Below are 23,227 nucleotides of genomic sequence, written 5' to 3'. Positions count from 1 at the left end.
ACTATTGGGAGAATTATTCTCCAGTGGGCACTAGCAATATCAGCTGATGTCTCATTTAGTTAAACATACTAAAGCTGCTGTGAATGACAATGATAACTGAATGCTGACCAAAAATAATTTTGATACGGAAACCCTTCATCAATGAAAATGTGCAAATAAAAATGTTATCAAAAGCAATAAAATTCATCTATTTGCTCCAATATTGCCTTCAAGACTTTCTGAAGAACCACAGATTAATTTGGTGTGGCCTAATGGCTGTAATTACAGTTCACAACCATTACCTCTGTAGTGTAATATGTTTTTAATATCAAGTCAGAAAACAATTTCTCTGCCAGAATTCAAAAAAAAAAATATTGTGAGCACTGACCTGTAACAGTTGTTATGGAACTTGTTATAGCTTGCCATGGTGATAAGACCACCCCAAGCAGGACCTATGGAGTAGAAAATCTGTACTGCAGCATCACCCCACACCTGAAAAGGATTATAGTATATTAAAAGTACAGTCTGAATATACAATAATAATGTGATAAATTTATTTCATAGCATTTTACCTGGTGAATGATGTTGAAGAATGTAACGTCATAGGGTCTAAGGTTCGAGTCCCTACATGGGTGCCAATGTAACAGAGGTCATTATTTATCTCAATGCCTCTGCTAGGAATCGAACCCGGGACCCCTGACTCACTAGTCTGATGCCCAACCAATTGAGCTAAAGAGAAGTTCTCGCTAGCCGAGTGGTATATTGCGGAGAGTATTTACCAGGGTTACATATGTATCAGTAAGTAATTGATTAACTCTGTATGATTGATAACTTTGTTCTTTAGATTAATAAACAATCTCACCTGAAAGTTTTTAAGCTTGTTGAAGTCTGGGATAAGATAGAACTTAATGCCTTCTCCAGCGCCGGGGAGTGTCAATCCACGAACAAGTAGAATCAGCAGCACTAGGTATGGGAAGGTAGCTGTAAAATACACAACCTGGAAAAGACAACATGAGAGGTCATTAAAAACATGCTGTGGTTTGTTACCATGTCTGAATGAAACATCTGATTAGACCTAAGTTGAGTGAAAAGCGTTGGTAACTACTGATGAAAAGTACTGTTAATTCATTTATTTTTGTGAAGTATATTTTTGCTAATTTTGAGGCAACTCTTAAATGTTTGGAGTATCCTTTATCTTTGAAATCAAATGCACATGAAATAGTACTATTTTGAAAATCCATGAAAATTGAGTTCCTGTAAAAAATGATTTTACATGACATGGATAATCTTACAACAAATGATGGCATTTCTACAAATAACTTGTATTTAAAAATTGACAGAAATGAAAAAGTCTTCATGTGTCAATAAATAACACCAATGAAAGAGTTACACAGACAGATTATGAGGTTAAAGGGTATAACTAGTTAGCTTTTCACTTAATAAACTAAAACTAAAAAAAGTATTGAATAACAATTAAATATATAGTGAAAGTTATGTTTATTATGATAATTAAAATTTGCACAACCTTTTGTTTGAAAAACAACAAAAAATAAAAATACTATAGACCTATTTTGCGTATTTCATGCCTTACATGGAAGTCCTGTCAGAAATAATAATTTATTGTGGTTATGGTATTGCAACTGCCATGAAACCTCACAAGAATCTCGGCAATGTCCTATCTTAAGTATTAAACATCCGGAAGTGAATGTTGCAGAATGTACAAAATAAGAAGCAATTTAACCACGACCCAAACCAGAGGAATGAACACCAGAAAGATGTGGAATCCCAAGAAGGTAAAAAATTCACTAGATCAGAGTGTAAGCATTCTCAGTCCCAAGTCAGCACTTACAGATCATTCTGTACAGCAAAATTGTAATGAGTGGGAAAATTCCAAAATAGTCAACCGACAGGGAAAACAACCTTTTCGTCATCTTGTCAACACGGCCATCTGGATATCCCAAAGAAAGCTAGTACTAAACCATGATGAAGGGGGTCACAGACTTTTGCACATCTTAAACAAAGCGTAGCCAAAACAACTACAGTGTGTCGTTATCATCTTGTTTAATTTGTTTGTCCATAATCTGTTTACCATTTCGTCAAACTATTTTTGACCTTAGTATACATAGGATTCCAAACAATTGATTGCTTCCTTACCATCTTGTACACTGCATATGTCATAGCACATCACACTGGTCATTTGTCTGATGTTGGTGACCGTGTAGTCATCGTAATGACACACTCTAATTTTCTACTGGTTGTGTTATAAGATGAAGGTGACCGTGTAGTCATCGTAATGACACACTCTAATCTTCTACTGGTTGTGTAGAAGTTCTATGCTATACCAATAACATTGTATTGTTGAAGAAATCATTTTTTTTTACAACTAGATCAGTGATTTCCAGGCAAAATGCCACTGTTACCAATTGAAACAAAACAAATAATTAAGAAAATCTTCCAAAGTAAATAATTAATTTGAGTATGAACATTTATATTTTTATCATTTCTTTGTTGTTTTGTCTTTTTTTTTTGCGGGATGAGGGTAGGGGGTTGTTCTTAATGTCATTTTCCAATTATAATTACTCCCATCAGTCTAGAGTCTGAAAAAATGAGAACTTCACCTGGACATGTGCATATGTAAATCTCTAAAACCCATTTCAAAGAAAACAATCTCTACCAGTTTATTTCATGTTCATGGTGATCAAAAAAATACATGTATGTAAATGTAGTCTATTATATTTGAAGTCTTGTTTTCTTTGTAGGTAGCTGATTTGTGATTGGCTGAATACTGACGACAGGGAGGCTGGTGACGTTCTCTCTGGTGTTTCGTTGTTTCCCATTAATCAATTATTGAGTACACTACACTAGCTCCTTCCCTGAGAAACATTGCTGCATGCCCCTGTGGGTATACTGCTGTCGGGTCCCACAGGTTGATTCCAGGTAACAGTGTGAATCTGTTAATACACTATTACCAACATGACCTTGATCATGAGAGAAATAATCTTTTTCATTGGCTTTTATAAGACGCACACTCCTTTTTTTGCTTTCTAAAACGTGAATAAAAGGAGAACCCTGTTGATTTTCTATTGTACTTCAAGGAAACTATAGGTGACTTTAACTTGGTGCTCTTTTGGTTGTTAGTTACCTTTCATACCTGTCATTAGTTAAAGCAGAGGGTCCAACTTCTTACTACTACAAACCTGTTTACCATATTTAAATATGTTATATATACATATTGGTTTTCTAAGGACAAAATTAATAAATATTAATTCATTAAAATGAAATGAGCCTGTTTACTGTACTCCTTGACTGAAATACTATTTTTCCTGCTTTTTTCTTTGTAATTTAATATTAATCTAGTGCTGAAATCTGAAAATAGAGCTATCACCAAGTAGTGACACCCATGCATACAGGTATGCATTGTGCACAGCCGTACATGAGCAGACACATTTTTGTTCAATCATTAAAGAGCATATCCCTGTGAAGTAGATACCATGTGCACTTTTTGTAAGTTATGCCATTAAAGGCAAACGTTTCAGAAACCCCCCCTGGGATTGTTTATAATGCGGAGATAATACAGGTTTCATGACATATTATTCCTTTTAAATAATCCATTAGAAGTAGAGTTCCTCTTTGCCATGATGAATGAAGCTAAGAAGGACATAAAACATTTTATTCATTTTTCATAGAAGGGGCATTTTCTGAAAAAAAAAAATTCCCAAAAATGGTTGAAATGAGAAATCACCTATAGGACATAATACAAAGGTTTCAGGCACTACATAAAACTAATGCATTGAAGAATAAATGAATGCACAGCCACAGCTTATTTTTCACATGAAGGTGCTTCACTCTTAAAAGGGGCCAAAGGGATTAATAAGATAAAGAGGCTGGGCCAAGAAGTGAAAAATCCTGTAACTCTCAACAGAATCTGGAAAGTTTGCAAATATGTGAATGTACTGCCAATGTTTATTTTTAACAAAAAGGAACATGATTCCATAAAAAGGAGTTGAAGTGCAAAGTACTCCCACAGTAGCACAACCCTATTTGGTAAAGGCACCCAAAACAAAACAAAAAAATGCATAGCCAGACTTAATTGTGTTCATTTGTTCATGCTGTTCCATCACCCACTGTAAGACACAGATTTCCTGCCTCAACTCAGTAAGGGACACTGATAGATCACCAAATCTATATGGAGTGCAAATTGGAGATTCTATATTATACTGTTTAAACGTAATCACCTTCCCGGATGACTTGACACCTTTACACAAGCAGAGGAAGATGACAATCCAGGCAAGGAAGAGACAGATGAGGAGTTCCCACCTCACTTCTCCCATGTCCTCTATCCCACTTGTCCTCTGTAGCACTCCTCTCCTGTAACAAGACAAAACATTCCTCATCAAGGAGAGATTATTACATGTAACTGTTCTGTTTGGATGGTAGGAACATTTCTGATTTTGTGCAGGTTGCAGGTAAAATATGCAGAATGAGTGTGATGATTTTGAGGGAATATAATCACATCAATTTTTATTTTTTGTTTTTTGAATGTGTACCTGATCTGCTAGCTTGTATCTATGTGGAAATCAACTTGTATACTACACCAAAATACGTCTAGGTCTCACTATTTTTCTCTCAATACTATCTTTCTAAAAACGATTTAAGAAGCATTGAAGTTTTGCTATGAAATAATTTCTTTGGCAGGAACATGGCTTATGTGTATCTTTATTCTGAATGTGTCATTATTTGTGAAACATGATCTCGTATTCTTGCTGAAAGGGCTCAGACGGCCAGGTATTATCCAAAGATGAATAAATGCACACTTTCAAAAATATTTGCATGCACTGACACTGCCTTAAGCTGAAATTCTGAATAATCATGATATTCAGCAAGTTAATTTTGAACATATAAAAGCTGAACACCTCAAACTGCATGTGTGGAATTAATATTTCGCAGTCCCAATCTGTACCTGGGGTTCTTTTCACAGGTTCAATTGATCCAACTGTTTCAACCTCTAATGTGAAAGTGACCTATGTTTGACTTATTCTTTCCAATGTCCAGTGTAATAACAAATCACCACCACCGCTTTATCAAATCAATGAAACCTACAGATTCAGGTAGATGTACAATTAATATTTCAACAATTTCAGCCTCCATAGTCCGATACCGATCATTGATCAATCACAACATCTGATAACTCTCTACTTACACTTGGCTTAAATGTGATTATGATGAATAAATCATGAACCACACAGGTGGTCAGACTAGTACAGAATTTAATTAGAAATCAGTGTGTATTGGTGTTCGACACTAATGGTGACCTTGCTGTTGGAATGAGTCAATGATAAAGACATAACAAACAGTATATGACGACATGTGAATTTTAACGATGGACAATCCTACTTCATTGCAAAACAAGATTGCCACAGGGCAATAAATATCTGTCAGATGCTTAAGTGAAATACATTATTGTGTTGAAAAAAATATCTTAGCCAAATGTCACCAAGAAGGAACTACTCTGTGTGATTATATCATAAAGCCAACCAAGGGTAAAACTAGTGGATTAAAATCTAAGGAAGGGGACCTCGAGATTAGATAAACAAGAGGTTCGTAGGGTCTGTATTGCTCCTCTAGTTTAAGCAGACTCGTTGAAGGAATGACTTTCACATCAGTTCTAGAATACATTTCAGGATACAAAATGGTTCTTTTTCTGTTTACTTGTAAAAATAGCCTTAAAGGTTTTTGTTCCAAACCAATTCCTATTTCTGCAATCAGTTAAGAAAATATGTTCAGCCTGTTGGGCCTCTTCCCTTGAGCTCTAAATTCTGACCAAATCATATAACCCCTTTGGTATAGAAGACATTAAAAAGTTTGGTATCCTGTAACAGGTGCCTATCATGTCAAAGGGACATAACTCAATAAGGGGCAGGATGAATACAAGACAAAGCAGCAAAGCATAGTACCCTGCCGAATACGAAGCAGAATGCTAAAAATGACTGCAGTTGAACCCATGCGCCAAGTAAGAATTTCCAGTTTCCAGTGACAAGAAGTCAAACATAGAAGATAAAGCCAAGATATAAATTCATTTTGATGAAGGTCAAAGGTCAAAATGAAGGGAAGACGGAAAAGGTGGATGGGCTGACGAGTCAAAGGACACGAGAATAGACAGACACAGACATGACACAAAACTTCATTTTCATCCGGGTCCCAGTATTGGACTAAAAGTTGTCCCCAGTTTGACAACACCACCGTGTAATCATGCCAAATGTAATTGATCTAATATTCAAAGTATTTTGAGTTAAACATATATACAGAAGTCTCATTTCAACAATTATTTATACATAAAATATGTAAATTGAAGAAAAAACTATATATATATGTATATCAATACCATGCATATTAGAAACATGTCACACAGTTGCCATTCCTATAAAACTGAGGCCACTTACTCCCAGAATTCCTCACTGGCTGTCATCCTGTTAGTAACACTCTGAACAGCAGCAGACACATTTCCAGCGACCAGAGAAGAATTTCCTGCTGTGACATGGTGAGATGACGTGTTATGAGCAGTCAAGGTGCGGTTGAAATTATTCGTTGTTGTTGTTTCATTGTTGGCTTGCGTTGTGGTATTGAGGCCAGTACGTATGTAACACTGTTCTGTATTCCACCAGTTGTTGCATGTGCTCCAAGGTAAGACAGCTCGAAGAGAATGGTACAAGTAGTAGAGGGTCCAGGAAATGATGATGTTGTAATACACACACACAATTCCGGAAATTATCACCATACCATACCCAACACCTAAAACACAAAGGTCAAAGATCACTACACAATTACTTAAGCATAAAACATGAAGGTCAAAGGTTGATATGTATACACCATACAAACATATACATCAAGGTCAGCAATTCATCCCCACAAACACAAAGATCAAGCGCCAGTAAGGTAAACCATATCCAATACCTGAAATACAAAGGTCAAAGGTTGATTCACTTCTCCCAGTACCCTAAACACAAAGGTCATGGGTCAATGCACAATACCAACTGCCTAAAACACATTAAGATCAAGGGTCAATTCACCATTCCAAACACATAGTTCAAGGGTCAGTAAACCATATCCAATGCTTTTAATCCCAAGGTCAAGGGTTGATTCACAATACCCTCAGATGAAACACAATAAAGGTCAAGGGTCAATTCACCATTTAAAATAGCTAAAACACATAGGTCATTGGTCAGTACAACAGTACGTAACAAACAATACTTGAAGCATTTGAGTCATTGGCAAAAACAGGTTAATTATTCCATGTTTAAACATGAATTGTGCATAGACTCCTTAATTGACTTAACTGACACATATGTAGCTGAAAATTTGTTTTTAATGCCATCCGAGTTGGGGGTAGAACCACAAGACAGCTACCCCCCACCCCCATTTAGTTTATGAAAGTTCATTTTTCTGTATACTGTGTCTTTGCAAACAACTGTAAAATCCTACACAGAATTCTGGTTCATGAGTTACCTATTTACAGACATATCTCCCTCCTAAACTATGATCAATCATGTCAGCAGTGCAGGTTAAATGTGAGTCTGACCTACTGGAGAATTTGTCAACACCTGTCTCTGAAATCAGTCATGTTTATAATACCAACATGGTTGACAGTTAACACTGGTACATCATATGTAAATATTTTGTCTATCCTAAAAGGTCTTTAACCTTTATTGTACATCATTTTCTGGCATTTGAATAAACTGCACATATCCCGCAACACTGAGTGAGTGCTGTTGGTTGGGAAAAATAATTTACATTTCTTTATTTATTCAATCTTCATCTATAACAATGCTCTCTTTCTTTGTATTTTAGTCATGGTTATGCTGTAGCTTAGTTATCATAAATTAATTTTGTTTGTTTCAAATGCAAACAAGATTTGATTTAAATTGGACATTTAAAAAACCCACTATGATAATATGTATAGGCTATACAAATGGTGACAGCATTGATCTATTGAAACACTGGTGACAGCCACAGGTAAAATAGGAGACAGGAAATTTCTTAAAAGATTGTGTGTGCGGTTAGATGATAAATGATCACAATCAACCTTTTCCTGTGGGCATACGTTTAAGTATAGCACTTTATATCAAGCATTTAAGGTGCCTAAAACTTCCCTAACATTTCTACATTGGCCTAAACCCATTTATGATGAAAATGGCAGGATGACAAATATGGAGGAGGTGACAGAGAAATTTATCTGATGAAATGAAGGAAGACAAATATGATGAAATGGGATGACAAATATGTGACAGAGAAATTTATCTGATGAAAAGAAGGATGACAAATATGGAGGAGGTGACAGAGAAATTTATCTGATGAAATGAAGGAAGACAAATATGGAGGGGGTGACAGAGAAATTTATCTGATGAAATGAAGGATGACAAATATGGAGGAGGTGACAGAGAAATTTATCTGATGAAATGAAGGAAGACAAAATGGAGGGGGTGACAGAGAAATTAATCTGTTGAAATGAAGGATGACAAATATGGAGACAGAGAGACTGCATAAAAAGGCCAGGATACTATTACAGGCAATATCCTGCATTAGTTTTGTAACATCCAAGTGGTTAGATGGAGGACCTGACACAGCCATGTATTGAATAGGAAGTCTTACCATATTTATCCTACAATATTACCCACTGAGCCAGCGGTCACAACATATCATAAGAGAAGCAGAAGTTAGAATAGAAAGTGTAAGTGACCAGTTAGCTCAGTAGGTAGAGCATCCGCCTAGATTTTGGAAGGTCCTTGGTTCGAACCCCGGTCTGGCCACACATTTTCCCGCTCCTGTTGCAGAATAGCTCTGATCTGTAATTTCACACTAAGCAGAAGTCTTACCATATTTATCCTACAATATTACCCACTGAGCCAGCGGTCTATCTGAGAAGCAGAAGTTAGCAAAGTGTAAGTGACCAGTTAGCTCAGTAGATCTAGATTTTGGAATTTCACACTAACATTTTCCCGCAGCAGTGTATTTTCACACTAAGCAGCAGTGTATTTCAGTTTATTTATTACCAAGAATATTGCAGGACATATACTTGACACACAAATACCTTATTAGAAAATACAAGAGATCCCAGGAGATATTGATCATTATGCTCTTAATATGAAATTTGACAATTTTATCTCCAAGAAACAGCTACAAAAATAATTAACTGAAAAATTCAAGAAGGTCATCTGTCGGGTACTTATTTTTTTTTTTATCAGACCAAAAATTGAAAGGGCAGAAATATAGGGACAACAGGTAAAATTACAAATGAAATTTAAGAAAGATGTATATGGTACTAGTACTTTTCAAGAAATAATAGGTTAAAGACTGATGTCAGAGTGATGGACCATGGTCAGTGAATGTAAGGCAATTTGATCAGCCCATTATCAGATGATGGTGGACCAACAACATGCACCACTGTAGGGCGAGATCTCTTAATGCAACCTTGACAGTACAAGAGGCCTGTGATTCCCTATACCTGTGTAATCTCATACCCTAGATCTTTACCTAACATTGCGAAATCAGTTGAGCTACACTACAATGACCCCCTAATGGCTAAATCATATTACTTTAGAATGTTGTTATCATGCTAAGTGTGAAAATGGAATATATTGGCAATAACAACACCCACGCTTAAGATTCACAGTCACAAAGATCGTTTCACAGATTTTAAACTCTTTTATCTTTTTTACAGATAACAATTGATCACTAAAAACATACACTGTGTGTATACTTGTGTCCTAGCTATCGACACAAACATTAAAACCTGTAGAGAAAGCCTCAAAGGTTCCATACTAATAAGTACACTGCCAGTATTAATGAAAGGGGAAATAATGCACATGCACCTTTCACCCTGTTGCCAACAGGATAGATATAATGCTGGGTGGAACCATTATACAAGGACTAATACCACTGACGTCAGTGGCAGTATGGGAATACAAATATATTAAAAGTGATAGCTTCATAATATCTCTATAAAATACAGTGCTGCCATAACATTTTATATAAAGATTGATATTAAGTTGATATCATCATTTCCTTGTCTACCATACTTATCCCACATTAACTCTCGGTAAACAGTAATATTCAACATAAAACAGAGGAGCATGGGTCTCTTACTGCACAATTATACAACATCTACCGAGATATATTGGCATGGTGGGTAAAATATCATGCATACATAGACTTATTTGTCTGCATGATCAGAACAAGAATGTAAACTAATTTTTTTTATGGCTCCAGATATTTCAAAAGTATTATATTGTTAAGATAAGGCAAACACACATTTTCCCTATTTTTGTCTACATCAAAAACAGTGATGATGTGTACATATAATGATAGCTGATAAATGAGAGATTTTTCTGTTTACACTGTCTCCCAGGTTCTTCCTCCATGACGACCAGTTGACAACTGACATACAGGAGAACAAATCCCAAATAACATAATTAAATTTCACCTCATTCGTAGCATAATTATAATATTTCTAGACATTATCTGTCGGATAGATTACAATATCATTGCTGTCATCATTTTTTAAAAATGAAAAACATCAATCACTTTTTTTTTTAAAAAATGATTATGCGATGAATGAGATATGAACCTGGTGGTTGTAAAATATCTAGTAAAAAACATAAATCTTATCAAAAAGATGAAAATTGAAGATAGAGAATGTAGCTGATTAAATTGTATATCATTTGAAATAGCCAATCTTATTAATATATGCTTTAATTTAACAGGTAACCATATCGTGATCCTTCCTATCCATAGATTATAGGATCTAAGCCTAACTGCAGATCATTCCATGATTTCAGTAATAAAATATTTCATGAAAATGGAAACCAGAGATCTAATACAGATTTTTTTTTTAAGTGAGAAATTTTCTGGACAATTTACTTTGTTCAATGCAGCAGTGTGACTGTCCAACAGTTTTAAATTCACCTGGTGATAGTTGCTATGGCCAACATTTCCGGCTTTTTTTATAATTTATACAGGAAGAATACAGAAGTAAAGCACAAGGAAGTATTAAGCTGTAACATTCTTCCTTAGGCAAATCAAATGAGATAAAAAAAAATTCTCAAATCACTACAGTTTATGTATTCAGATTATGCATACTTCAAACAAGAAGTGCGGAGAGCTTATATAACTTCACCTGTGGTAATACCTTTAAGTCTTGATTCCGCGACTTTTCATTGCACATGAGATTTTACAAAACTCATCTTGAAGTTTTACTTTTTGCTTGCTAAGTCTAACAAAAATAAAAACATCAAAGATGAGTTTCATAAAACCTAATTTGAAAAGGAAACTCATTTAAGATTGTATATATCTTAATTCCTTCTTCCAACCAAAATTGGGGGATAGTTTTGTTATGACTACAGTATTTACTCTGCGATAACTAATTCCTGGTAATAAGCCCACCCACATCTACTGCTGTTCATTAAATCTTGCATTCCCTGACATTGGGTTATACATGAAATATTTAGCCCTTTTTATTTATGTAGACCACCAAAATACATTGTGTATCATGAGATGAAAAACGCCTGTTTCCATTAGACTGTATAAAGGAAATGGATTATTGAAAACGGTGATAAGGTTGCATGTGAATATCTAGATGAACCAGATCTTTTTTCTTCACATGATAATCAAGAAAACAAGATTAAGATAGTACAACTTTCCAAAATACAACCTTTGTTTTCCACAGCAGACGGGAGAGAAAAAATACTGATTCATGTTTATTGCAAGAGATGTTCCCCAGAGAGATGGGTAATTACGGCTGAGAATGCTGAGAAACCACACGCTGATAGTTGTAGGATCACAGAGTTATTCTGTTTGAAGTTATAAAAGGCCACAACAAATAAATTCTATGTCTTCGGTCATACATTAACAAGTTTGGATTGCTGGGTATATATTACTTTAGTTTAGTTTGACTTCAACAGTACTTGTCTCATCATCATTTACTGACATGAAACATTGTGTAGCATAAACATCTTCTCTGTCTGAAAATTGATTTAATGCTGGAAACAGTTTTTGGTCTCTTCCTTTCTTCTTTGGGCCTAAGGCCAAAACGTATGTACAAGCTCATCTTTCCTGCATCACTGTAACCTATTTGTTAAATATGTCTTGCCTGCATCTTTTCTCTATGAAAACAGAACAATATTGTTTTCATCTAAACCAATATCCAGTAGTTCTACAATGTAATGACAGCATATCTTACTTCTCACCCTGTTGTGAAAAATCATTTCCATCAATAACAGTAGCCTTGCCATTAAACAGCACTGCTATCTCTTCATTCAGAAATAAAATTTAATATCTTTTCTTAATATATGTGTATGAATTATCATTAATATCATTACATTCTTAACAGCCCGTCAACACATAAAAGGTCATTAGGGCCATCAACCGGTAAAACACACAGCGATCCAAAAAGGAAATAACATCAAACAAACTAAAAGGTAATGGACAAATGCTGAAAATCTTAAATGGTTATATTATCACAAAATATTAAAATGGTGAGTCATATTCTATAATATAGACCAACATCTTTCAGATGGCCTAGAATTTTATAAATCTCAACAGTTTCAAAAAGGGTCTTCAGACTTGTAACTTTACGATAATGTGTATTAATTAAAAACACTATCAAAGATGTTGGATGAAAGATAATATCCTTATTTCTTTATTCAGAAGAAATCATGACGTACATGAAAAGATTTTAAATATTATCAAATATGGCAGATGGAAAATAAATCCTGATATCTTTTTCTTAAGAAACCATGATGTATAGTACTGATATCTATTCACTTCCATTAAGTGAACTGACACTGAGATAGTGACTGTCTTCTATAAACTCCTTACACTATTAATGAACAACACAATACCTGTATACATAGCAATTAGCAACTCGGTCCCTAAATAGACGGAGTCAGCATTTATTTCTTTAAAAAAAATGTAAAAACCGAGCAAAATATTCCTTGTATATGCTTTTCACAATACATGTAACACTGCATTTCTCCCACACATACCCTCTCGTGGGCATACATTATGTAAAAACCAAGCGCGCCACCCAACCTGACAAGCCTAAATAGGCAAAGGCAGGTGTACCAGCTCTGCAATGCTTGAGGTTTGTATTGCTGGGATTTCTAACAAAAAAAAAAAAAAAAAATGCCTGTGATTCACTCAAAACCATTCTAATCTAAATGATATTTATCAAAGGACCAATAACGCTCTATTCAATAATTGGATAGCTTTGTAAAACTTCGGCTCTGTTTGGCGTCCAACTCTAGAGTGGAAACCTTGTACCCTAAACGTGTACTATACGACATACGTATCTCAATTTCATTGGTCAAAACCTTTCCACACGAAACAACTAACCCGTTTACATGCATTCCGTGTATACAGGACAAATATTTCCCGCTATTCTCCGAAACGCAGGAAATTTAAAAGTATCCTCGACAAAGGCATAAATACAACCCAACACTATTGTGATTCTTTACATGATTATGCAATACCCATTTCATCTTAATCGGCTTGTCTAAAATCACATGGATTCCACTGAATTGAATATAACAACCACAATGTTCTCAATATCTTCACCGAAGTATTAAATTATAAAGCCACAGTTTGAAATTTATGAATTTTTGAATTTTTTTAAATATCCATTTAAACTGGCTCGTGTCATTATATGGACCGTGAAGGACAAATAATTCGATAGACATCGCAACCCCTCTGAGCTATGATTGTTGATGCATACATCCCGTCTGTATCAGAAATAACGTTAAAAAAGATTTCTCCACCAAGCACTGCTGGCTCCTTACTGTGTCTTTTTAACAAAATCACCCAGACTTCAAGATAGAAATCTTATTCAGAAAAAGATCAGGTTGGATAATTTTAATCAATCTGAAAATCTGCTACAATGATGACAATTTTACTGCTTAAATCACTCCCAGTATTAAGGTCACTTGGTTTAAGCTTGACAAACCTGTATCAGGTGTGCTTTCAATGCGCTCATAATATGTTCTGGTGCAACAAATATATAGTGCCTTATGAAGAATGCTGTTCTACTAAAGGGCATATCAAATGCATATAATGTATTTCAGCAAACAACCTGGATAGAAAGAAGTTAACACAGCCATGAGGAGGAAAGTGTGCCTGAATATCAAAACACATTCGATTTGATGAAGAAAATTGGGTGTTAAAAGTATTTATATAATGAGCTTACCCTTGAATAGTGGACAAATCCTCCAGATAGTGATTGGACTAAGGCTGGCAAACTGTCCAAATATCACCTCCATGAAAAACAGAGGGATTCCACACAGCACCAGAAATATGGTATAGGGTATGAGAAATGCCCCTAGAAACAGTATAAAATTAACACATTAGAACTACAAGTTACCATGACAATGAGAAATGTCCCTAGAAACAGTATAAAATTAACATGTTAGAACTACAAGTTACCATGACAACGAGAAATGTCCCTAGAAACAGTGTAAAATTAGCACGTTAGAACTACAAGTTACCATGACAATGAGTAATGTCCCTAGAAACAGTATAAAATTAACACATTAGAACTACAAGTTACCATGACAATGAGAAATGTCCCTAGAAACAGTATAAAATTAGCACGTTAGAACTACAAGTTACCATGACAATGAGTAATGTCCCTAGAAACAGTATAAAATTAACACGTTAGAACTACAAGTTACCATGACAATGAGTAATGTCCCTAGAAACAGTATAAAATTAACACATTAGAACTACAAGTTACCATGACAACGAGAAATGTCCCTAGAAACAGTATAAAATAAGCACGTTAGAACTACAAGTTACCATGACAATGAGTAATGTCCCTAGAAACAGTATAAAATTAACACATTAGAACTACAAGTTACCATGACAATGTGTAATGTCCCTAGAAACAGTTTAAAATTAGCACGTTAGAACTACAAGTTACCATGACAATGTGTCCCTAGAAACAGTATAAAATTAACACATGTAATGTCCCTAGAAACAGTATAAAATTAACACATTAACTACAAGTTACCACATGACAATTACCAGACAATGTGTCCCTAGAAACAGTATAAAATTAACACATTAGAACTACAAGTTACCATGACAATGAGTAATGTCCCTAGAAACAGTATAAAATTAACACATTAGAACTACAAGTTACCATGACAATGAGTAATGTCCCTAGAAACAGTATAAAATTAACACATTAGAACTACAAGTTACCATGACAATGAGTAATGTCCCTAGAAACAGTATAAAATTAACATGTTAGAACTACAAGTTACCATGACAATCAGAAATGTCCCTAGAAACAGTATAAAATTAACACATTAGAACTACAAGTTACCATGACAATGAGTCCCTAGAAACAGTAATGTACAAGTTACCTAGAAACAGTATAAAATTAACACATTAGAACTACAAGTTACCATGACAATGAGTAATGTCCCTAGAAACAGTATAAAATTAACACATTAGAACTACAAGTTACCATGACAATGAGAAATGTCCCTAGAAACAGTATAAAATTAACATGTTAGAACTACAAGTTACCATGACAATGAGAAATGTCCCTAGAAACAGTATAAAATTAGCACGTTAGAACTACAAGTTACCATGACAATGAGTAATGTCCCTAGAAACAGTATAAAATTAGCATAAAATTAACACATGACAATGAGTAATGTCCCTAGAAACAGTATAAAATTAACACATTAGAACTACAAGTAACAATAGACAACAAGAAATGCTCCTAGAAACAGTAAAAGAATGAAATGTAAGGACTAAAAGTTACTGTAAAGGATACGAAATGCTTAAAGGAATGGTAAAATTTAAACTATTAGAATGAATATAAAAGTAGGGGATGATTAATGCTTTTAACTTCATTCACCTGAAGTCTATCTCAAAATCTACATTCACATCTTCATAGAAAATAATAGTAAATATCAAAACTAATTGAATTAATATTTAATTGATTAATTTCTTATTTCAATTAACCACTGGGACAATTTTACACATACCTCCTCCATTTTTGTAGCAGAGGTAAGGGAACCTCCAAATATTTCCCAGACCTATGGCATAACCGATACAGGAGAGGAGGAAATCCAGTCGCCCTGACCAATTCCCCCTCGAAGTTTCATCTGTACTCTCTGAACTGGTCGAGCTGCTACTGGAGTCATTAGAAGATTGTTCCAAGGCTTTCTGTGATAGAAAAACACACAGGTTATAAGTACACATCTGGATTGCGAAAGTTCATTAATCACATAACAAACATAATGACAAATATAATGTGGAAAGATGAATGTAACAGAACTGTACTGGATTAATCAGCTGTTAATTAGATGTGCTGTCATCCGAACAAACCTGAAATATGATGACACATCTAATGAACCATAACTAGTCAACACTCTTTGATTAAAGCCAATCAACCCAGTATGATGTTGCTACGGTCACTTTTTACAGCTAGATTCTTGTATTTCTTGTAGAATCTGTCTGCTGGGTACCACAGAACTCTGATGCACTTTGTACATGGGCGTTCCACCAAATAGACATAAATCACATGGTGACAACCGTGTGATATCTTTTCGGAGATGCAATTGTGAACATGCAAAGTGATACAAGTAAATAATCTCACAGTGCTACGGTATGACAATAGATCTGGACTTCTGAAAACAAAAGACACTCCTCCGTCATGTTAACGTTTATTGTTTTATAAAACAACTATTTACCTAAATCTACATGTACAGTACTTTTTCTTTCTACGTCTACCATACATTTTATGTAGTAGTAGTAATACTTTCACAGAAAGAAGATTATGCAAGTGATGCGTGTGAGTAGACTGGGGAGAAAAAAAAGATCAGTTATTATATTTGAAGGAACTAATAGCAGATTTAAAAGAGGCGAGTGCTGTAATAGATGTCAAGTCAGGAGGGAGGGAGTTCTACAGAAGAATTGTTCTTGGGAAGAGGTTTTCTGAGCAGTGGTTTTATAATACATACAGCTATAATGTAAATATATGGTAAAATTCTGGGATGAAGATATTTCAATCCCTTGAGTGTTAAATTCTGAAAAAAATTGTGTTTGGTAAAGGAGATGTACTCTAATGGAGGTCTAGCTGTAGCGTGTTTGGTAAAGGAGATGTATGTGCTCTAATGGAGATCTAGCTGTAGCATGTTTGGTAAAGGAGATGTATGTACTCCAATAGAGATCTAGCTGTAGTGTGTTTGGTAAAGGAGATGTGTGTACTCCAATAGAGATCTAGCTGTAGTGTGTTTGGTAAAGGAGATGTGTGTACTCCAATAGAGATCTAGCTGTAGCATGTTTGGTAAAGGAGATGTATGTGCTCTAATGGAGATCTAGCTGTAGCGTGTTTGGTAAAGGAGATGTATGTACTCTAATGGAGGTCTAGCTGTAGTGTGTTTGGTAAAGGAGATGTGTGTACTCCAATAGAGGTCTAGCTGTAGTGTGTTTGGTAAAGGAGATGTATGTACTCCAATAGAGGTCTAGCTGTAGCGTATTTGAATTCTATAACAGTCAGCTAATGAATTCTGACAGTTGATTTTAGACTGGTTCACTGCTCTGGGTATTGTACCATACACTGTTAATAAGGTGAACAAAAGTACTTCTGATCAATGAACAGGTCACTTCTAACAGTCACATCACTGAATCCTCCTACACATATGGTAAGCTCACCTGTAGTGGCCAAATTAGCAATAGGATATGGGGCTTCCTATGGGGTTCAAATGAAGACCGCATATTTTAATATTACTATAATCAGGAAAATTAATTACCTGGAAAGAAAGTTCATGGTATAGCCCACAATTTCTTTGGAATCAACACTGGAGATTTGTTTTCATGAATATTTCAGAGACAAGGTCTGATTGGCTAAAAAAATTCCATTGTATGGTAAGCATCTGAGCATGACCCTTAACCAGTCACCGTAAGATCTTCATAATGCATCTGATAATGATGGTCAGTGTCTTATTCAGATTGGTATTAAACCAAACTTGATCAATACATTTTAAAAGCATTTGATAGAATGCATATAGAACAAAGAATAAAAAAAACCCAAAAATGACATTATTTCTATCATAACAGATTATCACACAAACTTCAGGGGCTGTAAGATCTCTGCTTCTCCATATGTTCTATTAAGATATATATCACAGGAAAAGCAAGCTTTGTAATTCAGTTAATTAAAAAAACAACTAGAATTATTACCATATATAAAAAAAACCATCACACATACATTAATTAAGGTAAGTAATCATGATATACATTATAAAAAAAACTGACAGTGTAAATTAAGTTTTCATAAAAGCCCACAGTTCAGTACAAAGTAATTTCAAGCTTGTTTTCACAAAGTATGTATGAAACATAGCGATAATGACTGGTGTCTGACAATAATTAATGAAACTGTCTCCCAACTACTGGTGGGGCAAGCATACAATCACAAAATTAGCATAAGAAACAGGATATGAAATGATGATGTTATAAATCAAGTTTTAGTAAAATATCCTTCAAACAACATCCAGGAGTGAGGGTTCACAAAATGTATATGTGAAGATTAATTGGGTTTATAACAGTGTATCCTGGATGCCAAAACAACTCCATCAGAATCAGCCCTCTAATAAATTAGCTATAGACTTTGCTTTTATTTAGCTGTCAGCGGATCCATGCAGATTTATTTGCAAGACAGGGATAACAAAATTACATTGATATTATAAACAAAACACTACAGGATTATTACAAGAGGCCCAATGAGCCTGTATCGCTTAAATGGTGTTCGGTGATCATCAAATATAGAATATACAGAAAATATATTGACATGCACCATTGGCATTCAATGTGGGCACATCCAATGAATTGTAACCAATTTCCAAAACAAACAGCTTCTAATACTCAACTCTAAGCAATGACAATTACGACATGGTTTAAAAATAAATGCCATTTCTTTTTTTTCTCTCAAAATTTGTTGCAATTTGACCCAGAAACGCATTTCTACCAAATATCCTGCTTCTTGGATTTTTGGTTTACAGGTTTCAACAAATTCAATTCCAGTGACCTTATATATAGATCAAGGTCATTTTTTTATCGGGCTTTATCCTAGGAATGTTCCAGCCAAATATCGTGTCTCAGGCTTCTTGATTGTTGGTAAGAAAATTTTAAAGAAAAAGTTGACGACAGGCGAACGGATGCTGCACCAATGCATAAGCTCACTAGGCCCTTTGGACACATGAGCTAAAAACAGAACTGTTATTGAATGTTACAATCAATACCATCTGTATCCCTTTTGCTAAATACGGTTTCCGTGACAAGCATACTTCAATGTGCTGAAAGTCATTTCTGAACGCAGTTTGACATAATTCAAGATGAAACCAATTCATATGAAAAATATCTTAGACTTCTGTTTTTTTTAATAAACTTTGCTGTCGTTGTACATTTTAACTACAAAAGGAAATATGCTATGTCATTTAGTCGAATACTTGTTTGTGGACTTTATTTTGGGTCAGCATGATTGATGCTGTTAAACAAGTCTTAATCATGACCACTATCATTTTGGATTTTAAGACGAAGTTGTTTTTCAAGATGTCATAATATTTCATCACTGACCTTGAAAGCGGACTAAGGTCATTCATTTGAACAAACTTGGCAGCAGACCTTTTGTTAATTATAGGCTTCACACCATATGAACTATTAAAAGTTGATAGGCGAGTTAATTAAATTATTCAAAATTGGCTTCAGTTAGACATATGTCAGATTTTTAATCATAATTTAACAGCCAGAATGAGACTAGCTTTAGTTGTTGACATCTATCCACCAGTGGTGAATTAAGTAATGACCAGTGATCAGAGGCATACTGATGTTACTTAAACTACTACACATGTCTATGTATTAATTAATTCCCTAATTACATAAGTTATTACCTAAGCTCTATCTAGGCAGTTTGTATGAAGGCCAATGGGTACTTATCCGGTAGAAAATAATTTAATCAATGACCATTCTCAACCATTGTGAACCATTCTCATCCTTCTCACCATTCTCGACCAATCTCAACATTCTCGACCATTCTCACGTGTGTTGATGTCGTGTATTAACTTGTGTATTACTCATTCTTTGTTAGCCTGTTTATCTATTCTGTAAAATTAATTAACCAACAGTTTCCTAACATTTGGGTATAAATACAATATGTACAGCCAGCATGCATGGGTTCCTGAAGTTATGTGAGTGTTGCCAACTCTACATAGCCAACACTTCAATAAACATACAAAAACCCAAACAGTGTCTGGACTTCAACTTTTCATTGGAATACAAAACTGCATTTTACATGTTCCTTCACCTTCTGAAGATAAAAATTTCACCTCATTTGATACACATGCACATATGTATGTGATCTTAAAACTAGGTCAAGCTAATTATCCAATTGGACACTTAAAACTTAAGGAAAAGCCATCTCCTGTAGTGTGTACATGCACATATAAACAAATCTTCACTACGTGCATGTCACCACAACTATGCAGTTTTCCTAAAGGATAGTGAGATATCAACAAGAGAGTATACTGCAGACAACTAGAGAACAGATCTTCAATACCTGAGTTTATCAACACACTACCCTCACATCTGAAAATCCAGCAGGATTTCTCTCATCACTGGTCTTTGACAATTCAAACTGTCCTTGAACAGATATATTATAGCTAATGATATCCCAGTTAGCTATTTCTTTTCATTCTCAAAATTTCTTTTCACTGGAATAATAAACAAGTACAACTTAAGAAATCCCCGAGAGATCTTAGAGACCATTACTGCATGATCTATCTAGGTTCAACATATCATATAAGTGGGGTCCTCTCTAAATTCCTTGTTCTTAACTTTTCTTTACATATTGTCATGTTTTAACAAATTTTTCTTCATATTGACGTGCATCAATCAAAACGACACTTTCAAATATTTTCTGATGGACTGATAATCAAAAACGAAAGGAAAACAGTTGATTAAGGAAATGAAACCAATTTATTAATACACGAAGATGATAATCGTTACAGGTATAACAGGGAGAGATGTTTGTTTTGAAGTACTTTACAGCTAGCAGCATTGAAAGGCTAAGTACGTATCCATGGTATTTCTGTATACATACCAGTGAAATAAGGCTTTCACTACAGCTACCCAACTGTAAAATACTGACCTGTTTCTACCCATGTGTTTCAACCCAGATTTGAGTTTGCCTGTTAAGCATCAATAAATGATGTAAACATACAACACTGGCGGTGAAATGTCTAGAAAAATTCCTACTCTTTTTTACCGAACACAATATCATACGATAAACAACTCACTTTAACACAAAGTCGAGCCAACTGCAGCAATCAGGACCACACAACGAAATAATCAGACATGGAAAAGTACCAGCCAATGGCTACTGATTTTCTCGTTTTCAGATACAATCACACATTCAGAATCATGATGATATATATAAATTAGTATAAAATCCTATCACAACACCTGCAATTCAAATTTCATTCACAACATTTTCTTTCAACTTATTCAAAGCTTCTAAAAAGAATAAATTGATTTTACAATATTTTCAATACAAAAATGAGATAACTCAAACTATTTTACAGTTAATCAGTTATATTTGATTAATTATATGCGTTAGTTGTCAATCATGAATGAAATTTGAACCTCTCCCTACCACCTTTTGGTATGAATATCAGATTGGAAGAATTCAAGGTAAAGAACAATGTGTTTTTTATTTCACCGATGTGCAGGTTGAAGCATGATCACCTGAGAAGGGTAGTAGTGCATTCCTTTACCAGTAGACATGACTGTTGTATCCAGTATTGATGAATATGATTATACAATGTCATTGTCTGCTGTAAGACTGAATTAAAAATAGACATAAAAAAAACATTAAATAAATAAACAAATGAACTAAATAAACTGTAGAAAAACAGGATTGGTACCATCAGAGATGTATATAACCATCATGAATCACTGTTTACAGGTATCAATTGACAATAATAAATTCTCGTCAATTTTCATTGATAAACTTTTACAATTTACGTCCATGACAAAGACGAAATAAATTATTTCATTTCTTTTGATCTGTGTTAAATAATCAACCTAAAGGAAAAATTTCCACTGATTCAGTGCTGCCTTTTTCAAAAAGGTGACTCATAAATGGATTTGCCATGAAAATTCCACAACAAAGGAATATAAAATTTTACACAGAAAGATCTCCATAATGGTGGAAAATGAATATTTGAGGAAACTGTATGTCCGAAATGAAATAGAAATATTGAATAACTCCCAAGTAAAACCGAATGGAGTAACATATTGTTCATCAAGCAGCTGCACATTCAGGCATTTCATAATTAGGCGTTTTACACACGTGTATTCTGCAGTTTAACATAATTTTAACCTACCTCTTTTTCTTCCAAAAGTCCTAAATCAGCTGTGACAAATTCGTCTGAAGATATACGTGATTTACTCATTTTTTCTCCTGGTCTTCAAATAATTAATTCCAGTTTCAAACACAATAGAAGCTCGCATGAAGTCTCTCTCTCGAACAGGAATATTGATCAATGCAGATAGCGTATCGTCTGCTTTAGCACGTGTGTATGCGTCGATCACAAAGGTTGTCTACAGTGCGAAGGCGGTTTATGCTAGGCACTGTAAACCGGTCAGTGGTGGTCGTGATACATTATACATGGTGATACCAGGAAATCATTCATGCCGGAATACAAATAAATTCGAGTGTCAAATTATACTATTGCAAGAAATAATAACATGATCGGAAGGCTTATTTAGTCACATTTCCACCAACAATACACTGTAGTAGACCGGACATGTGACGTTATGAATATTTACTTAAAAAAAAAAACGGAGCACTGTCAGTAAAAATGTAAATATCAACGATAACATCATGTGGATATTGACATTACATTTTCTTCATAGAGACAGAAATAGTAACCGACTACAGCAAATCGAGGGAATGCATCTGCCGGAGGATAGTCAGAACCCTTCGGGCTAACTATTTCATATAAGGTCAAACTGACTGCCCGCTGGCCTGTAAACCTTCCCCGCCGCCCAGTTACACTTCATATTAGTCCTTACAAATGTTTGTTAAATTTATTGTTGTGTTTCTAGATCGTATAATTGCTCTTTCTGGTGTTTTCGATGTTCCCAATAGCTTTACGATGACAATGAGAAACTATTGTTATCATTA

The 23,227-nt window shown here is 34.7% G+C and overlaps 1 protein-coding gene across 1 annotated transcript in view; it reads right to left on the bottom strand.

Moving 5' to 3' along the window:
* The window catches only part of LOC132559972 (sodium- and chloride-dependent glycine transporter 1-like), a 35,085-nt gene extending 12,580 nt beyond the window's left edge, over positions 1-22,505 (bottom strand). Inside the window, exons 1-7 of the mRNA XM_060224616.1 lie at positions 22,425-22,505; positions 16,026-16,206; positions 14,213-14,344; positions 6,420-6,768; positions 4,215-4,347; positions 842-976; positions 368-471 (exon numbers count right to left, since the gene is read on the bottom strand). Coding sequence (XP_060080599.1) covers positions 368-471; positions 842-976; positions 4,215-4,347; positions 6,420-6,768; positions 14,213-14,344; positions 16,026-16,206; positions 22,425-22,493 — 1,103 coding nt within the window. The 5' untranslated portion in view covers positions 22,494-22,505. The remainder of the gene's footprint in view (positions 1-367; positions 472-841; positions 977-4,214; positions 4,348-6,419; positions 6,769-14,212; positions 14,345-16,025; positions 16,207-22,424) is intronic.
* Positions 22,506-23,227: the final 722 nt, after the last annotated feature.

The sequence above is a fragment of the Ylistrum balloti genome, unplaced genomic scaffold, assembly GCF_031769215.1.
Source record: "Ylistrum balloti isolate Yb309-2 unplaced genomic scaffold, AGI_CSIRO_Ybal_v1 Utg371000, whole genome shotgun sequence".
NCBI lineage: Eukaryota > Metazoa > Mollusca > Bivalvia > Pectinida > Pectinidae > Ylistrum > Ylistrum balloti.
This window is presented reverse-complemented; position numbering and strand designations above follow the sequence as displayed.